We start from the raw sequence: 21,461 nt of genomic DNA, 5'->3' as shown, positions 1-21,461 counted from the left end.
TGTCACAAATGCTTCAAGTCCTTGAATATTTAAAATTACAACTATTTAATAAATTTTATGTTTCTAAACTGGGAAAATGTTTATGATAAATAAACTGAATTAAAAATCCTTGGAAAAGTTAAGAAGTGCATATTTATTCCAAGGAGAGTCATGTGCTGCTTGGCACTGACACTGTGACGAAATTGGTCCCTTTTTCTTTTTTGTGGCCACAGATATGAATATGCCCATGTTCTTGATCATCCTTACTAGGGCATAAAATTTTTAATGTGCTACAGAGACATCTTTTCTGAACAGCTGCCAGCATTCCCATCACTGATTTGATTTTAATGTGACTGAACAACTTAAAGCTGTCCTCACCTCAGATTCTTGGCTGGAATAACCTGTTTTATGACATTTAACACTGGTATTTTGCAGTGGTACTGCTGAAATTTTGTTTGAAGGGAGAGAAAAAAGTCATTTAAGGGATTCTGTGAGTCATCACAGGACCACATGATACACACAGTAGGTTGAAATCACATGACAGAGATTTCTAATGAAATTTCAAACAATTTCACAGTCCGAAAATGGCACTAAAAGAGCACATAAGAAAACGCTTTATTTATTATATACAGAAGGATAATAGTTGTGCCAATTGTGAAACCTTGGAATAGTCCTTTATTCTTCCTAATTGTCAGTTTCCTTGTCTGTAAAATGGAGCTAATGCATGTCTACCTCCTTCATGGAGTCATGGTGCAGGTTAACCCATTGAAAATACTATGTAAGGTAGCCCAGCTTATAGGACAGAATGTGCTAGTTAAGAAGCTGTAGAAATGAATGGTTCAGAATCTGAGCTGGGAGTCAGACAGCCTAAGATCTGTATCTTAGTTCTGCAATTTACTAGCTGCTGATTTCAGCAAAACAGTTTTTCCTTTACCATAAAAAAAAAAAAAAAGAGAGAGAGAGATGAAATGAAATGAAATAGCGTAACAAGGACTTAGCCTACGGTTTGGAGCAGAGGAAGCCCTCAGTATATTGTTATTGTTTCTATCAACATCATCCATCAAATAAATAGTGATTATTTTCATAGTAGTTACAAATTAAACAATATTCTTATCTAACTTCTCATTCACAAATTTCTTTTATTGACATCATAACTTTGTAGCTAAGGAATCAGGGAAGCTCCAAATTATATGTCCACAATTATACATCAAAATCAAAACAGAACCCTGATTCAAATTCACAAATTAGATGCCCTCTTAATTAGACTCCAAAAGCACTTATCACTATTAACCTAAAGCATCTGGCCATCTTAACTCACTAGACCATCCTTAAAGAAACACTGATAAGCAGGCATTGCTAAAATTCCTGCAGCACATTTGTTCTTGAATAATGAATATGTAAGGCCTTTAGCAGACTGAAGGTGACAAAAAATTGGGAAGGGAAACACTTTTGGAATTCTGCCACTGAATTTGGTAAGAGATTTAAACAAACAATACAAAAGTAGAGATTAAAGTCATAAAAATTAATTTTCACCAATGGGAAAAAGTTTTACTTTCTCTGAAAACCAAAACTGTATCACTATTCATAAGGACTAAAACACCAAATGAAATGGCATTCATCTTGTGTAAGTTTTAAAAATCAAGTATTCATGAAAGTATCAGTTTTCAAGCAAAAGTACCTGAGGCAAAGCAGCAGTTTTTCAGTTTCAAAGTCTGTCTAGACATTTTATTTACAAGAAAACTGTTTTTCAAAGTAGGGAAACTGTGAATTTAACTTGAATATGTGTACAGGAAAACAGATACCTTCAAGTAGTCACACTATATACTCTAGGAGAGTAAACAAATTTTGAAAGACCTGTTTTTATATTCATTAACACATTAGTAGCATCCAGACCTCAGAAAAGAAGGGGAGGGTGTGGGGAAGAAAACTTACAAATTTTGAAATTGCACCAAGCACTGTGCTAGGTGAGCTTCAAATGAAGTGTCTTTGTAAAACAGTTCAGATCACCATTGAGACTGAACCCCTGCTTGGATGTTCCCAAGTTGCACCAGGAAAATCCACTGTAGAACTTATTTCAGGGGATAAACCAACATCTAGCTCCCAGACTAAGGGGGGGCCTATGAAATGTCTCCAGCAACTGGGGGAACTAGGGGGGAAGGTGATCTGGCTTACCAAATGAAGCCATCAGGCTCAGAGAAAGCTAGACTGGAGGCAAGGTTTGGTTCCACCATGAATCAGTTAAGTGACTGAGTCTATCCTCTGAAAATTCAGGGAACTAGGTTAGACTTGTGACAAACCCCTTTGAGGATCCACCACAGGGAGGACAATAACAGTAACTACAGCTAACACTTATTGAGCACCTGCTGTGTGCCAGTCATGTACAGAATGCTTTTCATGGATTAACTCATTTCATCTTGCAACAACCTTTGAAGTAGCTGAGGTGATATACAAGGTGTATTGCTCTCTTTAAAGGTAAAGGAACACCCCTATCACAAAACATTCCCTCTCATACTCAAAGTGCAATTATCACTAATGACTCTACAACGGCCCTTCATGACCGTTCCCCATCAATGGCTGGTGAACACTTCTACGGTGTCCCATCATTATTGAGTAGACAAGAAGAAAACAGGCAGTGTGTTCCCTAACATTTTTAGCACTAGTGCTCCCCTCGTCTTCCCAGGCAGTATAAGGTTCTGAGTAGGGAGATCTGGAGTCAGGCTCGCTGCGGTGTGGCTCCCAGCACCGCCGCTTACTGGCTGTGTGACCTGGAAAGTTACCCCAGGCCTAGGTCAGTCAGTTTTCTCTTCCACACGATGGGGCCCAAATAGTGCCTACTTCCACAGTGTTGTCGTGAGAGCTAAATAAGGCTCACGTAAAGCACTCAGGGTAATACCTGGCATGGAGACACTTCTAGGTACGTTGTTTTGGAAAATCTGAGGAATCAGTAATAAACTATATAAGGAATACACATCACAGTGACATCAAGATTTACTTTGGCAATACACTTCAACCTTCTCCAATTTATAAAAAAAACAGTGCCAAGATTTTCACTTCATTATTAGTAACAATCACAACTGCTTATGACTGAATGATCACAGTTGAGAACCTTTATTTGTCAAGCACTTAGTGCTTACTACATGCCAGCTGCTGCTCTAAATGCTTTACAAACATCAACTCATTTAATCCTCTCAGAACATCTCTAAGGTGGGTACTATTACCATTGCCTTGTTACTCGTGAGGAAACTGGGACTCAGAGAATTAAGAGTTTTGCTCTAAGACACCCAGCCAGCAAGTACGGGGAATGCACTCAAACCTAGGTGGTCTGACTCCGAAGTCTGTACTTTCACAACTACATTCTCCTGCCTTTGCTCTAGCTGTGGATCCGTGCTCAGAGATACTTAGCTTGGAGGGCAAAGAGGAGGATTGCTTTTGACTTAATATAATGAAAGGCTATCAACTAAAGGAGATCCCCGCCTCTGATCCGAGGCTGGAAAAAGGGAGTATTCATTAATGGTTCCAATAGAGCTAAAACCATGATTTACCATAACATATTCAGAAAGAAAGGTTTAGAAACTATCATTTCTATCCATCTACAACCCTCCCACCTATCCACTCATCCCATTTTGAAACAGGATTTAAAGTCTCTCTGAAAATTACACACACATCTGACAGTCTCTTCTAAGAAAAGGAAGAGCCAAATGTTCCTCTCCTGAGGTGGATGAGAACTCCGCAAAACGTGAGAGCTGAGCTACTCGCATCTCACACCAAAAGAAGCTGGATTTGCTCCTTACAAAAGTGAGGGTCACAAATCTGTAACGCCTGGAAGCTGTGCTAAACAGCATACGTACACACGTTGTTTCTGAGGAAGAGAGGGGTTGTAACTTTGACCAGATTCTCCAAGAAGAATGTGACCCCACCCTTCTCAGAGGATGTGTAAGTGGTACACAGATAAAGGCATAGCTAAACACCTGGTGGGAAAATTTCTCCAACTCGCCCAGATTCTTTGAAAATGCCAAACAACACTCATATTTCAGTGCATTCTGGCAGCTGGGAAGGTTAGAAAATCTCACACTGTGTTATAAGTCCTGAGACAGGAAATAACCAGTAGAAATTCATTTTCCAGGGCACTCGTTAAAATGTCAATAACAGTTATCCTGTTTTAATCAACAAGATAGCATGACAGAAAGAAAGGGGAAGGTGAATAGCTGTTCTCAGATATGTACAACAAAGGACATTTTTTCCCACAATTTTCACCTTTCGAGAAGCTAGGGAGATCAATAAAGCACCAATCAATTCTTATAAGAAGGGCAAAATAAAGTAAAACCTTAAACTGCCTCTTACAAGAAAAGGAGGGGGTGGTATAAACAAGTTGAGAGAGAAAATCTTATTCAGTAAGTGGTGCTGATGTTGAAATGACTGGTTAACTATTTGTAAGAAACAGTTAAGCACAAATCAAAATAAATTCCATACAGAGTGAAGAGTTAAATGTAATACATAGCTATAGATAGAGAGTATAGATATAAAGATATATATCTAAAATTAAATTAAATTAAAATATATGTAAACATAAAAGCAGTGGAAACAATCTGCAAAAAAAAGTTGAAACAGATATCACTGTTCAAAACATCAAGGCAGAATGGCTCCATGAAGCCTAGATGAACAGCTTAATCAAGTTCCTCCTCATCTCTGGAATGTCAGCATTCCAGGATGAACCTTTCACTGTAGCCTGACCCATGATCCGTCCTCCCATGAGGTTCTCCCAGCATCCTCTCTACCAAGCCTCTCTTCTCCCTAAATCATTACCCTTTCCCAATGACATGGTTTTCCCGTTTAGTGCACTTGAGTGGTCCTCTTATTCCCCAGTTTTCAAATCTTTATAGAAGCTTCGTTTTGTATCTCAAACTGTTGATAGTGTAAGAACAGAGGGTGATAAAGAGAGTTGGAGGCCAGGCATATAGGATGAGAAGGCTAACATTTAAATTCCTAGACAGGGGCTGGAGCATGCTGGGCCATACAGCTATGAGGCAGGGTTTTAAGAGATGTTTGTTTCCCTCTTCATCTGACTACAAATATATGACATATAATTAAGTTTTTTCCAAAAACAATTATAAACTAGAAAAGCAAGAGATGCCTATGTAAAAATAAACTCATCTACCAATATAGAACAATTTCTGAAAAACTGGACTTTTTCTCCTTGAGAAACTGGACTTTAAGAACAGATTTAGTAAGTCTTAAAAGGTCAAATACCACCCTCTGAGGCTACGTTCAGCACCCAGGTTCAGAAGACCTGGATGTGGCTCCTGATTCTGCCATTTACTGCTGGGTAGTTTAATTTTAATCATTTAATTTCTCTAACCCTTACTTTCCTAATTTAGCCAATGGTGATAACTCAGCAATTTCTAGAATCACGAGGAGAGTTATTAAAAATTACTGATTCCTAAGCTCTCCACACCAGACCTACAGAATCAGAATCTCAGAGATGGGGGAATTTGTAAAAGTCTCTTCTTGTAAAAATCTCCTCAGTGTGATCTGGACACAGTGACTCGCAGAATGATAGCTCGAAATGCTGAACCAGCTCAGTGGTTAGCAAACCTCCAGCCCCCACCTTCCTTCTCTCACTATTGCTTGAGCCCATAACTCCTTTCTCCTCAAGGAGTGAGGGAGACTGAGGCTTAGAACTGAGCAACCTTCAGACAGCAGCCTGGGCATGGGCAAGCAGAGGACGTGTCCTCTGTTACACAGCTGATGGGGGAGGTCACAAGGGAAGACAGACGTGCCCTTATCATGTCAAGGGGGTCCTCAGACACTTTTCTCATGGAAATACTGTGAGGTGATGGTTAGGAAAATGCTTACTTAGATATAGGCCAATGTAGACCTCTAGTCTTGCTTGGAAGCAGCCAACACCTCTGTTTACATAATTTCAATGGGAAAAATGCACTGCAGTCTCTGAAAAACTCATTATTGTATGCTGGAAGCTGCCAGCACACAAAAAAAACAAGAACACAATCCAAAATGATTAGCTCTGGCTTCTGGATTGAGTTATTTTTGTCTTTCTGTTAGTATAATCATGAAATTACACTTGACACCTTTTAAGTATCAAGCTTTCTTTGAATGAATACCTACATTAGCTTCCTTCAATGTTTACTTTCCTATTATCAGAGGTTAGGGGACAGAGAGCAATTCTTTAAAGTATCCCTTCAGACTACTGGTAAGTTTTTTCTTTTCCCCCTGCAATTTTATTATTTATTTATTTTTTACATCTTCCCTGGAGTATAATTGTACTGGTAAGTTTTTGAACAACTGTTCGAAATACGTGCTAAGAGTCAAAGACTAACATAGAACTGGCACCAATTTATATGATAATGCAAAAAAGCCCCAAATATTTAGTTCTGATCACATGTTAGGCATTAACCTATGCCTATGGTTAGGCATTTCAGTCTTTATTCTTCCTGGTCAAATTGTTAAGTTGCTTTTATTCCCTCTGCTAAAACTCCAGTTTGCACCTGCGTTGGCATGTACTGTAAGCATCATCAGGATAACAATGTATGTCTACAAAGCACTTCTGTTTCAAAGGGCTCTCACAGCACTATTTCATCTGTTTTTCATACTAGACCTGAAACAGGCATATCTGATATCAGGCCCATTTTATAAATGGTAGCTGAGTCAGCAGTCACGCAGCCAGCAGGGAGTGAAGGTGGTTCACCTTCCAAAGGTGAGAAGGGCAATGGGAAGCCAGGTGGCTACAGCCAGCTAGGCCAGACTGCAGAGGGACTGAATGCCCAAGGGTCTAAATCAACTTTGTAGGCAATGGGATTTTTAATCCCGAAAGTGATTAGATTTGTATTACAGGAAGCTAGCCAACAGCAGGAAGAATGAAAGGAACAGGTAATCATAAAAAAGAGGTGATCTGGAAAACAAGCGAAAACCTTGGAGGGTAAAACCCTATACTCACTGATTCTGGAGTCAGCTGGTGCTGCTTCCAGAAAATAATCATGGGAAAGAGTCATCTAAAAGTGAGGCTAAAACTTCTCCATGGCCGCCATGGACCCCAGAAGCCCCTGGATCCCTCAGCTCGCTAATGTCCTCTACCATCCATGCCCCGAGGTGGCAGCCTGAGGCTCATAGATTCTGGTGTCTCCACCCTATCCTTTCATTCTCTTTAGCCCATGAATTAATGACAGGTTACCTCAGGGAGGCTGCCCATCTCTAGTGCGTTCTTTCCCTGAGTCAAAAAGTAGACCCACAAAAGACCATAGTAGAATCCTAGAGAGAACGCTCACAAGATCCACTTGTCCAACAAACTGTCACCGAGCCCCTACTAGGTGCAGGCTCTGTTCTCGGCAGGGGGATACAGCAAGGAATCAAAGAACAGCCCAGGTTTCATGGCTCGTCCATTCTGACCAGCATCTCCTGCCTTCAGGCCTTCCACTTGCTCCTAACTCTTCCCAACCGCTCTACCCTTAGAAATCTGCATTTCTTATTCCCTGACCTCCTTTGGATTTTTACTCCATTATCACCTTTTCTGCAAGGCCTTCTCCAACCACGCTATTCAAATCACCTTCTAAAACTGCCCTTCCTTCCTTCTTCCCCTTCATTATGACACTTATCATCATCTAACATATGTTTCTCTTATTTTTTCATCTTTAATTATTTTTCTCCTCTCACTAGAATCTAAGCTTCAGAAAGGCAAGGGCTCTTGTCTGTTTAGTCCATGACTATACCCCAGTGCCTTTAGCAATAAGTGGCATGTAGCAGGCATGAAATAAATCCTGAAGTTCACTCACGTGATCAAACAAGCCCTTTTGACACAGAGATACACACATAGGCCTCTAACGTTCACTTGCATTCATTATTATTAGACACATGTATTTTCCTACATAGTCAGGTGTAAGTTCCCTATCTTGGACATATAGTTTTAAAGCCCTAAATGTCCAAATTTGTAGGCATTGATCCTTCCTTTGTTTGGTTCTCTTCAGTTCTTTGTTCTCGAGCTAAACATTTTTTTCCTCTTACGCTCTCTTCCAACATGAACACTCTTCTTTTCGCACTCAGGCCATTTATTATAAGACATTTCCTACAGAATCTATAAGCACTCACTGTTTCTGGCTAAGTGGATGTCAATCCACAAGATGAAACAGCTTTACAAAACATAAAAATGATGTCAAACCTCTCATCTTTTCTTCTTTTCAAATGCAGTCTCTGACTTTAAAAGTAGGCATATAGGTAAACTCAAGCAATCAAACTGTGTTAAAATTCCATCCCTAATAAAATCTTCCCTTGTTTCTTCCTCTGATGTGTTTTTATATCTCACCTACATAGCTGGATTCTCAATGCAAAGATTTGGGGTTTTTTAGGATTTTTTTTGTATTTTTAGGAGAAAAGATATGAATGTACAAAGTCTCTGGTACAGAAATAATTACACACTATACCTTCTGTTTCTCTAACTCCTGAGAAACACTGACTAATAAGGAGAAACAAATGGAAAATGCCAGTAGGCCTGATCTTAAGGCCTGGTTCTCCCACCTACTAATTATGTGACCTCAGGCCAGTCTCAGCTTCTTTATCTGTAAAAAGAAGCTGATATTCCCTGACCTGCTCACCACACAGAACTTTTCTGAGAATAAAATAAATCAGTCTAAGGAAACACTCTAAACTACAGAGCAACAGTCAAATGAAAGGTACAATGATGTTGCCTAAAGGTGAAGTCCTCTTAATCATTCTTTGAAGCAGAGTAAAATTTACAGTTTTATTCCTTTCACCCCCTTACACCAAGTATACTACAAAAAGTAATTTTTTATAGATATGTTTTGGGATATACCTTTGATTGTATCGTCCTCAGATTAACCAGATGAATGTCACAAGGGAAAGATGACATTAATGGAGAGAATTCACCGAGCAGCTGAAGGGTGGGCACAGGGACCTTTTCTGTCATTGGAAAGATAGGATGATTCAGGAAAGAAGAAGTTATGTGGCTAAGGAGGGAAGGATAACTGACCGACTTCTTTTCTTCTTCCTATCAAGAAAAAACAAAAATGCTTAAGAGTTATATACTTGCAGTTCTTACAGTATTAATTGAATTATCAGACAGGGCTTAAACAGGAAAAAAATATACAAATATATTAATACTTTGATTTCATTATATTTTATAAATAAGTCTTAGACAATGCACAGCAGATTACCAAGTTCAGTTCTAAGAAAACAGTGTCCACCTAACTCCCATGTTGAGAAATATCTCTTTTCCATTGCTTTAAAAATAAAAATCCTGATAACATTCTCAACATTCTAGGACAAGGTATAACTTTTTATGAAAATTCTTTCTCAACCTACCACAAAACTCTTAAAGTAGATGGGTTGGGATGTTCATATATCTTATACATCGTCAAATGCTATCTCTTCTCCCTCAGGTTTTACCCATCATATTCTTATGGTTTCATTTATACACTTAACTAGACTGTAAAGTTATGTATTGATCCAAAGTTATGTTTTATAAATGTTACCCAATGATAGGATTTTTTTAAAAAAAACTCAGAAATAAATATTTAAAATAGCACAGGTAGCATAACTAGATCATCTGTTTTTTTTAAATTTGGTAAAATCATTGTCAGTTGCTTCACTTTATTCCAAAAATAGGAACTACTATATGTGTTATAGAATAGTTATCACACATTTACATGGTACACAATTTATTCAGTATAACTTTTAAATACTTTAGTCTTTGCTATGGTGTATGCTTAGAGCCAAGTATTTCAGCATGTTCAAACATTAAGTAAATCTACCAGAACTAGGGATATACATATGGTAGATGATATACACAATTAATTAAATCAATGACTAAGTACAACCTTAACCAATAATGCCTAAGGTGTAAAAGCAGACACAGAAAAGCACTAAGAAGAAAACATAATTTATGTAGAAAGGTCTTTTGATCACCAGCAACATTTATAGAAAATTTAATTTTATATCTTATTTTTCGTAATGACTATTTCACTGATATCTTCTGATTTTGCATATTTTTAATAGAGGGCTCAAATAAAAGGTTTGGCTACTTATCTGTGTGAAAAGATAAGATTTACAGAAGATACAGAGCTTAAAATTCAGAATGTCAGATTAGCATTGAACAGAGGGTGGTAGCAAAGAGTGAGGAGCATCTTGCCAGCAGCAAACTGTAGATACCATTACAATTCAGACTATGAAGAGAGAAAAGAAAATTTTTTCAAGGCAACAGAGGGACACTACAATATTAAGATACTGACAAAAAATATTAGGTATAAAAAGCGTTGTTAAAAAGTTTTATCCATTCCACATTCCTTTTTTTAAGGAAAGATTAAATAAAGCATATAAAATAATATTCTTCAACAATATTGAAATTTAATGCAGCTTGTAGAATAACATGAAGAGAGAGGGAACAGTTTCACCAAGAAGCTTTAAGTATACTCAAATATCAAAGGACTTCATAATCTAGGTCAGGATTGCTGACAAAATCACTTTTGAGTAATAAAACATAAAAGCTTTTTAAGGCAGGAAAACACCTGCCTTATCAGATTCCGGAGGCATTAAGTCCATTCTAGGTCAAGAAACATTCAGAAAAAGCTTTCTGGCTTTGTCTTATGCTCTTGGAGGAATCCTTGGACGCTTCAGTGAGTACGTAGGGTACTTCTTGATAGATTATCTACACCTTAGTAGCAGTGATGTGCATATTTACTATTCCTCCAAACCCAAATCAGTTCTGACCTTCAGTGCTTCCCCCACATTGACCATACATCAGAATCGCTTGGGGAACTTTTAGAAAACATAGATCCCTGGACCCGAACCCAAATCTACTGAATCAGAACCTCCTGGGGTGGGACCCTCGGAAGGTAAAGTTAAAAGCCCCCCAGATGACTGTCACATAGTCAGTCCCACACCGCTCTGCTGACCTGTGCTAGGAACTGCCACCCCAGACATCCTCCCAACCTTTTAGAAGAAACAAAGCTCCCTTTGGAATCAAAAGTATAAGCCTCATCCTTTAACTTGTTTGGGATTAAAAAAACCAATATGCAGACTCGAAAACATGTTAATGAAAAGTCTTGTCAAATGATACAATGCCGTGAATGCAAGCACTTTTAGCATTCAAGAACTGTGCTATTTATTGTCTCCTAAGCAAGATAAAGAAGAAAAGTTTATATAAGAGTTGTGGTTTGGTGTCAGAAGAGCTCCTTGAACAAGTAACACTGCTGGACGCTGACCAAGTCGGGTGTGGCAAAGTCTCAGGCAGAGCGCCATCATTCCCACACTTTCTGAACATATTTATAGCAGTAAGGGGCTAGCAAGATATTTAACTGTGGAGCTATCACCAATCTTTTAACCATAACCCTGATGATAAACCCAAAGCTTATAAAATATATTTACTATAGGAAATTTTACATGTTCGTTTAAGCTATAAATGAATTTCCCAGCCTTATAGTAACTAATATACTACTCTAAACATTATTTGGTTTCTTGTAGGTTGGAAGGTTTCAGACTGTACAGGTCTGGTTTTCTCCCTGCATCCTGTTCAACATTAAAAAGAGTTTCTAGCACATTCTGATCCAAACCACATCAAGTTGCGATCTTCTCTATTGGGTTTCAGCCCTTATTTCATTAAGTCAGAACGTCTTGCCAGGCTCCTTCGTGCCCTTCATTAAGCCCTGATGAGTTCTCCGATTCCTAAACATCACAGGTTTCCATTTTGTCTACATCAAAACCTGCTAAATTATTAAGAAAAAGATCGTTTTTTTAGTCACCTTTGTTTATTCAGAATGACCTGACACACGGTGAGAACTTGATAAATGTTTGTTGATGATTAATTAATTTATTAATTACTACATTAACAAGCAATGCAATATAAATGAAAGAGAAAATTACTGTAGGGGGAAGGATGGGGTAAAAAGACAAAGAGGGAGGAGAGAGAATGAATGAAAATATGTAGACCTGTAAGATTTAGAGATAAATATCATTTAGCGCAGAGCTGAAGCCTAGTAGTATATGGGCCAAGCTGGCCTATTAGACATGTTTTGGTAGCTCTGTATGGTATTAAAAAGTTATTTGTTTTTCAGCCACCTCTCAAAAAAAGAAAAAAAATCCAAGAGATTTCACATTAAAATCATCAACACAACAATAATAACAAAAACTCCCCTTAACAGATAACTGTTTTTTTTACCCCAAACACTGGAAAATGAAGTCACACTGGGTCCCCACATTCTCATGTGGAAACATCATCTAGGGCTGAGCTGTGGCTCCTAAGTGGGATGTGTCCATCCTCATGTTCACCACAGACCCTCTGGTCACCTCATGTAAGCATTTGCCCTCAAACCTGAACAACCTCCCTCATGCCATCACTTCCCTGAGCCCTGTCAGCATTTGAGTTTTTACCTGATCTCTCCAACTTCCTCTCCTTATATGTGAAGAACTGGTATCCAGAGGTAAAATGACCCAGTTGTAACACACGAACACTTCCTAGTTCAACGCCCCCTTTACTATTATACTAGTCGCCAGAAGAAAGGGGGTAGGAAGTAAGGGTCAAAGAAACAAACCCTGAAGAGTAATGCTGATAAGACAGTTCCTATTTTCCACTTCTGCTGAGCCTTGAGCATTATTCCCACGGATGACAGTCAACCTCACACAGCCACAGTGCTTCACTGGGCATTTATACCTCTCCCAGCAATTATTTATCATTCCAGTCTTGTTCTCACTGCCTCTCTGCAGAACGCTCAAGAACAGGACGCTTTCATTTAGTCATCCAGGATTATTCCCATGAGGCTCAAAGCTTCCCACTAAAATGCGTTCCCTTCCAGGGAGTGTCTCCCCACCTCAGTTTCTACCATTGATATTTTAGTCATAAGTCTGAGTTGAAAATAAAGACACTTTCTAGAAAATTTAAGTTACATGATGACATATTAACATTTCTTAATCAAATGTCTTTTTAATCAATTTCGCTAGAAATTAAAATGCATTTTCTCTTCTCTAGTTCATTTCTTATTTAAAAGAAACTATTGATTTAAGCCCAAGAATTTATAGTTTAGCAAAAGAAAAATTTAACCAACACAGGATTATAAAATCTTTGAATCAAATTTAAATCAATTACTACCCAAAGAGTTCTGAATGACAGTAAACAAATTATTTAACTTCTAAGTGAAAGCTTTATAGATCTGACATGAACATTTTTATTGCCATAGTTAACAGAAGTTTTATAAATTAGTGTCTATAGAGAGAAAAATCGTCAAAGCCAGAAACATTTCAGGAGGAGCAAAAGATAGTAGCTGCCAGCACTCAGACAATGATTTTTATGTAAAGTTTTAATCCTAAAACTAAGCTCTTATCAGTAATTGATTTAAACCACGAATCTCAAGAACTGGTATAAATCTTGACATCTAAAATGGATATTAAAATCTTTTCCTAAAAGGTTCTAAATACTGGGAGAATTCTTTGCCATAATTAGCTGTTGCCACTTCATTCAATCAACCAGTATTTTATTTATAGCATGCCTACCACAGGCAAGGAGGCCCTGTGGGGCACATGCAGATGAAGTAGACAAATCCCTAGAATCTAGTAGGGGGAATAGAACATGCATATGGTGACAAGGCAGTAAGCAGTAATTGCGATAAATACAGCGGTGCAATGTGCTATCACAGTTCATTCATTTGTGCATTTGTGTATTCATTCACAGAACATACACTGGGTGCTTGCTCTGCTAGGAATAATCCTAGAAGCAGATAGAGACATAAGCCCTACTCCCAGTGAGTTTACGGTCCCAAAGAGGAGAAAAACAATGATCACATAATCACACAAACACAAAGGAGAGGTGCATGGTTCTGAGGGAGCGCAGAAGGGGATCTGACCTGGTCAAGCCGAAGCAGTTGATGAAGTAGGCCCTGATCTGAACTATGACTAAGAGTCGCTGGGCAGAGAGATTGAAAGGCGTGTGCAAAGGTGCTTTGAGGGCTGGGTGCATGGGAAGTACTTATGACTGAAAGAAAAACCAGCTGGCCCAGAGCAGAAACAGGGAAAGCCATGTAGATGAGGATGGGGGACAGGCAGGGCCCATACCACGAGGAGATCTGTGGGCTATGGTAAGGATTTGGCTTTTCTATTGAGAGCAATGAGAAGACATAGTGGGGTTAAGCAGGGCACAGGGAGGACAGATTTGGTTTTGAAAAAACAAAAAACACTGCTTACTGGGTTAAAAACAGATATAGCAGAAAGAAGAGACAAGAGTGGATGTGTATAGGCTACCTCCAGGAAACACATGATGCTAGTTTAGATTAGAGTCGCTGAAGTAATCAAGTTCATAGATTTGAAATATTTAGGCAATGAGATAGCCAAGCACTAGTGATGACTCTGCTGTGAGAAGAGAGCAAGCAAAGGAGAAGTGTCTATCAGAGATGACTCATAGGCGGCTGGACTGGATGGAAGGTGGTGCTAGTTATCAAGAGAGGGAACACTGGAAAAGGGCCAGGTGTGGGGGGGAGATCACAAGAATGATATTGGATATGTCGAGCTTGAGATGCCCTTAAAAATGTAGAAAGAAATGCCAGGAAGCAACCAGATAGATGGGTCTGGAGGTGAGAGGTGAAACCGAAGCTGGGGGCTTGTATTTGTGGGTTCCAATTGACGCAGAGGAAGGCCGTACAAAATGAGAAAAGGAAAAGGCCTGGGGCCGAGTCTTGAGGGCTCTAATATTTAATGGCTGAATAAAGAGCTATGAGAGAGACAGAGAAAGAACTACCCCAGAGGCAGGAGGAAAACCAAGTAAGTAGGGCACCATGGAAGGCCTCGCTAGGCAGTGTTTTAGGATATGACAATGGTCAGTGTCACATACTGTTGAAAGGTGAAGTAAGATGATAACCGAAAACATCCACTGGATCTAGTGACACTGGCAAGAGCATATGATGGGGGCTCAAACCAGACTGAAATGAACTGAGTGTGAGAGGGAGGTGAGAACACAAACTCACCTCATCAGCTCTGGCTCAGTGGGGTAGAGGAGATAGTGTAGGGGAAACAGAAATGAGAGTCTGAGTGAGGGCTGTTTTTTGTTTTTGTTTTTCATGAAAGAAAACGAAGAGCATTTAAAAGCCAACTGAAAGGCTATGAGGAGCACGGACAGGGAAGGAGGGAGGATGATTAACAAAAGGATCCTCAGGAGGGAGACTGGGGTCAGTTCCAAGGACACTGGAGGGACTGGGCTACAAGGAAAGGAAGGTAACACAAGGGAAGAAGGACAAGGTGGGAGTAGATGCTTGGTATCTAGAACAGAGAGCCCTATGAATGGCTGTTCTCTCTACACAGTGGATGGTGAGGCCACTGGCTGAAAAGAGTAGAAAAGATCTGAAATGGTCAGTGTGGAAAGATGAAAAGCAGAGTAAGTGAAAACGGGCCATGTCCAGGGCCATCTGAGGTGGGTAGTCAGCAGTCTATGGGGGGCTCTGAGGTAACTTTTCTGCCACCTGAAGGAGTATACTGTCAGGTTGGTTCATGTCCGATCAAGCTTTTGTCAGACTCTTTTACATGGAATGCTGGATTTTTGCTTTGAGTAATGAAAACTGAACAAGAAAGCGTTCAAGTAAATCTACTTTCAACAGATGAGCCTAAGACTAGAATGAGTATACTAAGGTTTCAAATAAATTTTATTAATCAAACTTAATCTCCTAAGTACATGACTAAGCTCTATCCTTTAAACTCAACGCTCATTTCTTTCAAAGTAATTTCAGGAAATTTCACCCAAGCTGATTCCTTAACATTATTTTATATCTACACAATAAGCAAAACCAAAAAATAAAATGGCCTGAATGTAAATCTTACACAGTATATATAAATGAAGTTCTCTTTTTTGTGAATACAGGCTAAGTCTATTACAAAACTATCTCAATATTGGAAAATGCAAAAAATAAAAAAGTATAAAGTCATAATTTTGGATGGCAAAGAACAAACAACATCCGAACATGAGAGCTTTTTTCCTACCATATTCATGACACTTCTTTTTTCTAGTAGTATTCGAAATAAATTAGCTGTAATCTTGTTATCATGGACACCTTGCTCAAGGCCACGATTATCATCTTGCATGAGTCTTCGATCCATGATAACTTCAATCTGACCTACCAAACAAACAAACAGGCCAGGGTTATTCATTGAGAACCTCATAATACAAGGCAGGGTCTCGATTGAAGTTTTTCTTCCAGTCAGGGAGACAGACCTATACAACCCACAGTACCATGGGCTTCCTCTCAATAATAGCGCAAAGCAGCTAGTATAAACTCATAAAGCAAGATTGTATTTCTCCTTTTCTTTATCAGCTTCTAGTAAAATCTAATAAGAAATTTAAAAATGGGACAGAAGAGATCAAAATTAAAGTGAAACTTACAAAAAATGAATAGAACCAGTAAATTAAATCCTCCAAAAGTTTAGTGGCTTCATTTGGAATTTAAAAATGTTTATGAGGTTCATTAAAAAATGTACATCACACATGGAGTAATAAGACAAACACAGAAGGACAGAATCTAAAAAGGATTTGAAGTAAAATTTTAGGTTACTTGATATGCTGTGATTCTCTGAAGCCCTAGAATTTGGAGACACCCACCATGTACCCCCTTCCCTCTCTGATACTGTGTTAGTTTGTCTTTTCTCCTATGGCCCCAAAAGTTGTCATATTTGGTTCCTTTATTTGCTATGCAATAATTCTACAACTCCTTTAAATTGTAAGCTAATGGTTAGGTTATAAAATTACAGACTAAAAAAAAAAACTGAAAAGAAATCACCCAGAAACATATTTATATGCTTAAGATTATACTCCCCCCAAACCCACTAAAGTTATATGTGTTTAAATATATATATATATTCATCCATCCATTCATTCATATTTGCTACTGTATTGAGCAATCATTTGGCATAAAAGGGAACTACATAAAGGATTTTAATAACTATTATGCTTACATAGTCAAATCAAGTCTGTTTAGTTTCTATCTTCTCAGTTTAGGTATCCAGTACATAAAATTAACAGTGCTGGTTAGAATTTTCATTGTTGTTTTCCCCATATTTCATAAGACAATTGTCCAGAACATGCTCTTCAGGCACTGGGGCTAACTGTCCCCATGCCTATGTAGAATTTGATCTCTTCACACACAAATTAGTATATCAATCTCTTGGTCATTTCTAACTCTTCTCTCTGCCTCCAAATGTTAGCTCATATACTATGTGACACTGAGTAACTTCCTGGCCTGTACTCAAATTGTTTTTATGTCCATAGCTCTCTTGATCAGGGAAGTGAGATAATACTGTTTGGTTCATGATTGCTTGAATCCTAAGGTCTAGTCCCCTATTTAAGTAGAGCCCAGTTTTGAGAATTTAAGGCAGAGTTTAAAAATGGGTAGCTCAGGAGTCATCTCTGACACAAAGAGGCTTTATGTTCTGATTTTTAAAACATTATGTCACAAGTTACAGAATGGGCAACTTCTCATAAAATTCCAAACTTCTGGGCTTTTCTTCAAAAACTGAAAAATTTGGCAACACTGGGCCCCTTTCCCCATGGCGACAAGTAGCTGACACAAAGCAGTGGCCACCCCAGTGTACAGGGGGGATGTGCTCCGCAATTCACTCAAATCCCAGCACTCCCCACTGGAGCCCCAACATGAGGCCATTATTATTTTTATAACTGTATTCATGTCTTCATGACATGATCTCATGATTTTGTCTAATGAAGGCCACAAAGAAAAATGATAAGTAGTAAGGTTTTCTGTGTGTGGAAGTACAGAATGCATGTATATACATAATATAAATAGTGGGTTTGTATGCATATACCCAATATAAAATGAATATGCCAGGCATCTGTACACGTTTATTATCTGCCTGGCTCCATAAACATGCTTGTCTTAGCAACTCTTAGTATGTAAGGAAAGAAGAGCAATTGACACGTATATGATAATTAAAAACATGTATTATGAGAGAGAAAGTCTCCCAATAGAAAGTTCTAAAAAATATCAATCAGCGTCTACTATCTATTTTCTTTCACTCCATTTCATTCTCTCTTTTGGAATCTGTAAAGTCATGTCTGTCACCTCTTTATCCCCATATCTGTATCATCTCTACTCCCTTTCTTCTTTTCAGCTGGTAGTATCCTAGAAGGATGGGATTCAGAGAAGGACCTAAGTTTGAACTGTAACTTTCCACCTTTGCAAACCTGGTTAAGTTATCTGAACTCTATCTAAACTTAGTTTAATTTGAGTCTGAATTTCCATTCCCAATCAGTCACAATAATGACAGACTTCTGCAAACAATGAGCCATCAGTAAATTATCTTTAAAAGTAAATTATCTTTAAAAATAATCAGTTTCATGGACTTTTAGGTCCCTCTGTTTTCAGCTGAAGATTAAAGAAATTTATTATTTGACATTGGTCTCATAAAGCTCAAAATTAACTAACAGTCTGGTTCTCAAAAGAAGAAAGCCTGTGACTGGGGATGATAATTAATACATATTACCAGCAGAAAGATTATACACTGGGAAGTGAAACTTATAAGAGCAAAAAAGAATCTAAACAACACACCACTTTTCAAACTCGAAACACCTAAAGATTGAGCAGAGAGCAGGGTCAAGCGATACTCAGCATCCTGGACATATGCCATTGTAGTCATCGGATAAACGTTCGCCTGGAGAGGCAATTTGCTCAGTGTCATTCTAGGTTGAATCTGTAAGACCAAACAGTTCTCGTTAAGGAAAAAAAAATCAAGTGATATTTACACATGTACTTAAAAAAATTACTATCGACTACAGATGGTTTTCCTTCCAAACAAAAAAAGGTACAGCACCTTTCTTGTCCAATAGAACAGCTAACTTAGAAATGAAAACATTCTTCAAAACAATATGAAGAAAAATCATGAGCATCTTAGAAAACAATTTTTAAGTGAGAAAGGTAGAACTTGTCCAGATTTTTAAAACAGGCATTACTATTTAAATTCAGAGTAAAAATCCTTAACAAGTTTTCTAGCTCTCCAATATTTGCATAAAACAAATTATAAAGGTATTAAGGATTCACTTCTCATTTACATCTAACATACTGCTTTTGTAATGAAGGTTAAGCATAATAGCTCTCTATCCCCTTTCAAGAAATATCTCTTATGATTCTTGAATTAGTTTTAATAAATACCACACATCTCCTCACCAAATACTCTAACATACTATGTTATAATAATCAAATGCATATTTATATTTAAAAACTATTCAAGGCTTACTCTTCTTGTTTAGTTTCAATGTAGACAGTTCCAAATTCCAATTTTTCTTGGTCTAGTATCTGAATGCATGAAATACAACTCTAATTTTATATTTTGAGAGACTGACAATGCACTAAGCTGATCTGGGTCAAGGAGACTCACTCAAACCTCAGGAGGAGACATCAAACAGAGACTTTGTTATCAGAAATCTTATACCACATAAAAATGCCATCTCTTCTTTTAAACTCATGAAAGTTCGACATGAAACTCAGAAAAGGAGAAGTTCAACATAAACATAATAGTTAACATGTACTGAGTAACCATTAATGCCAGGCACAGTATTGAGAATTTCACAGATAAGATCTTTAATCTTCACAACAACCCTGCAGTAGGTTATTCAACTTACTGGTTCTGAATAGTGTCCCCCCAAATTCATGTTCGCCCAGAACCTGTGAATGTGATTTTACTTTGAAATATGGTCTCTGCAGATAAAATCAAGTTATACTGGATTAGGGTGAGCGATAATCTAAAGAATGGTGTCGGTGCTTTGTGACCGCCTGGAGGGGTGGGATAGGGAGGGTGGGAGGGAGGGAGAAGCAAGAGGGAAGAGATATGGGAACATATGTATATGTATAACTGATCCACTTTGTTATAAAGCAGAAACTAACACACCATTGTAAAGCAATTATACTCCAATAAAGATGTAAAAAAAAACAAACAAAAAAACTAGATGTTTGGAACTTCCCTGGCGGCGCAGTGGTTAAGAATCAGCCTGCCAATGCAGGAGACACGGGTTCAGTCCCTGGTCAGGGAAGATCCCACATGCCACAGAGCAACTAAGTCCGTGCACCACAACTACTGAAGCCCGTGCGCCCACACGCCTAGAGCCTGTGCTCCGCAACAAGAGAAGCCACCGCAATGAGAAGCCCGCGCACCGCAACGAACAGTAGCCCCCGCTCAACGCAACTAGATAAAGCCCATGCACAGCAATGAAGACCCAACACAGCCAAAAATAAATAAAAAAATAAGATTAAAAAAAAAAAAGAAGAATGGTCTCCTTACAAGAAATGGGGAATTTGGACACAGAGAGAGACATTCAGAGGCACAAGGAGACCATGTGACAGCACAGGCAGAGATTGGAGTGATATGTCTACAAGGCAAGGTGTACCAAGGATTGTCTGCAACCACCAGAAGCTAGAAAATGCAAGGTTATACTTCCCTAGAGCCGACGGAAGGAGTGGGGCCCTGCCTACATCTTGATTCTGGACTCCTAATGTCCAAAACTGTGAGAGAATAAATTTTTGTTGTTTTAAGCCACCCAGTTTGTGGCGGTTTATATCACAGCCCTAGGACATTAACAAACTGGTGGAAAAAACAACTGTAAAATGTTAAAAAAAAAAAAAAAAAGGAAGGAAGGGAAGCTAATTAGAAAGAAATCTCCAATCTTGATCTTCCTACTCCACTTAGTTGTATACTTAAAAAAAAGACATTTAAAACTGTCACAATTGTGTAGCTGTTACCCTCACTCCCTACCTGCGGGTCTAGACTTCCAGTTTGGCCCAAGTAACTACTCTTTTCAAAGCTTAAGAAATGGCCTATTCTAAAAAAGAGGAAACACTTAGGCTATAGACTTAAAAATAATATTTTCCTATTTATTAAAATGGTCGAAACTTGTAAAGAAAATTCACATTTTTATTCATTTTTACTAAGTTTTTTCATTCATGTATACACCCACACATACATATTACTGCTTCTGTAAGACTTTAAGAAAAGCCTTTCTTTTGTACACAAGGAAAATGAATCACCATAAAGCCAGGGCTTCATTTGAAAACCAAACAGCTGTAGAAGAATTAACATGTTAATTCAAAATGTATGCTGCAATTTTTATGCTCTGAAAAGGTTTAAATTTAACTTTTGCAGGAAATTGTAGAAGAGAAAATTATCACAATCCCTTCCACTCTTCCCAGTTGAAAATCAAAGTAACAGCATTTGTGAAATTATTTCTATTCGTAGCCAGAAATTTCTAAAATGCTAATGCCTCAAAAACATGCTCATGGGGCTTCCCTGGTGGCGCAGTGGTTGAGAGTCTGCCTGCGGATGCAGGGGACATGGGTTCGTGCCCCAGTCCGGGAAGATCCCACATGCCACAGAGCGGCTCGGCCCGTGAGCCATGGCCGCTGAGTCTGCGCGTCCGGAGCCTGTGCTCCACAACAGGAGAGGCCACAGCAGTGAGAGGCCCGGGTACCGCAAAACAAACAAACAAACAA

At 38.5% G+C, this 21,461-nt stretch overlaps 1 protein-coding gene across 1 annotated transcript in view; it reads right to left on the bottom strand.

The window, feature by feature from the left end:
* Positions 1 to 21,461, bottom strand: part of MAN2A1 (mannosidase alpha class 2A member 1) — a 161,888-nt gene that overhangs the window by 5,205 nt on the left and 135,222 nt on the right. The window contains exons 18-20 of the mRNA XM_030869905.2: positions 18,531 to 18,672; positions 15,955 to 16,088; positions 8,798 to 8,992 (exon numbers count right to left, since the gene is read on the bottom strand). Coding sequence (XP_030725765.2) covers positions 8,798 to 8,992; positions 15,955 to 16,088; positions 18,531 to 18,672 — 471 coding nt within the window. The remainder of the gene's footprint in view (positions 1 to 8,797; positions 8,993 to 15,954; positions 16,089 to 18,530; positions 18,673 to 21,461) is intronic.

The sequence above is a fragment of the Globicephala melas genome, chromosome 3 (genome assembly GCF_963455315.2).
Source record: "Globicephala melas chromosome 3, mGloMel1.2, whole genome shotgun sequence".
Lineage (NCBI taxonomy): Eukaryota > Metazoa > Chordata > Mammalia > Artiodactyla > Delphinidae > Globicephala > Globicephala melas.
Note: the sequence above shows the minus strand (reverse complement) of the source record. Positions and strands in the feature narration are given on the sequence as shown.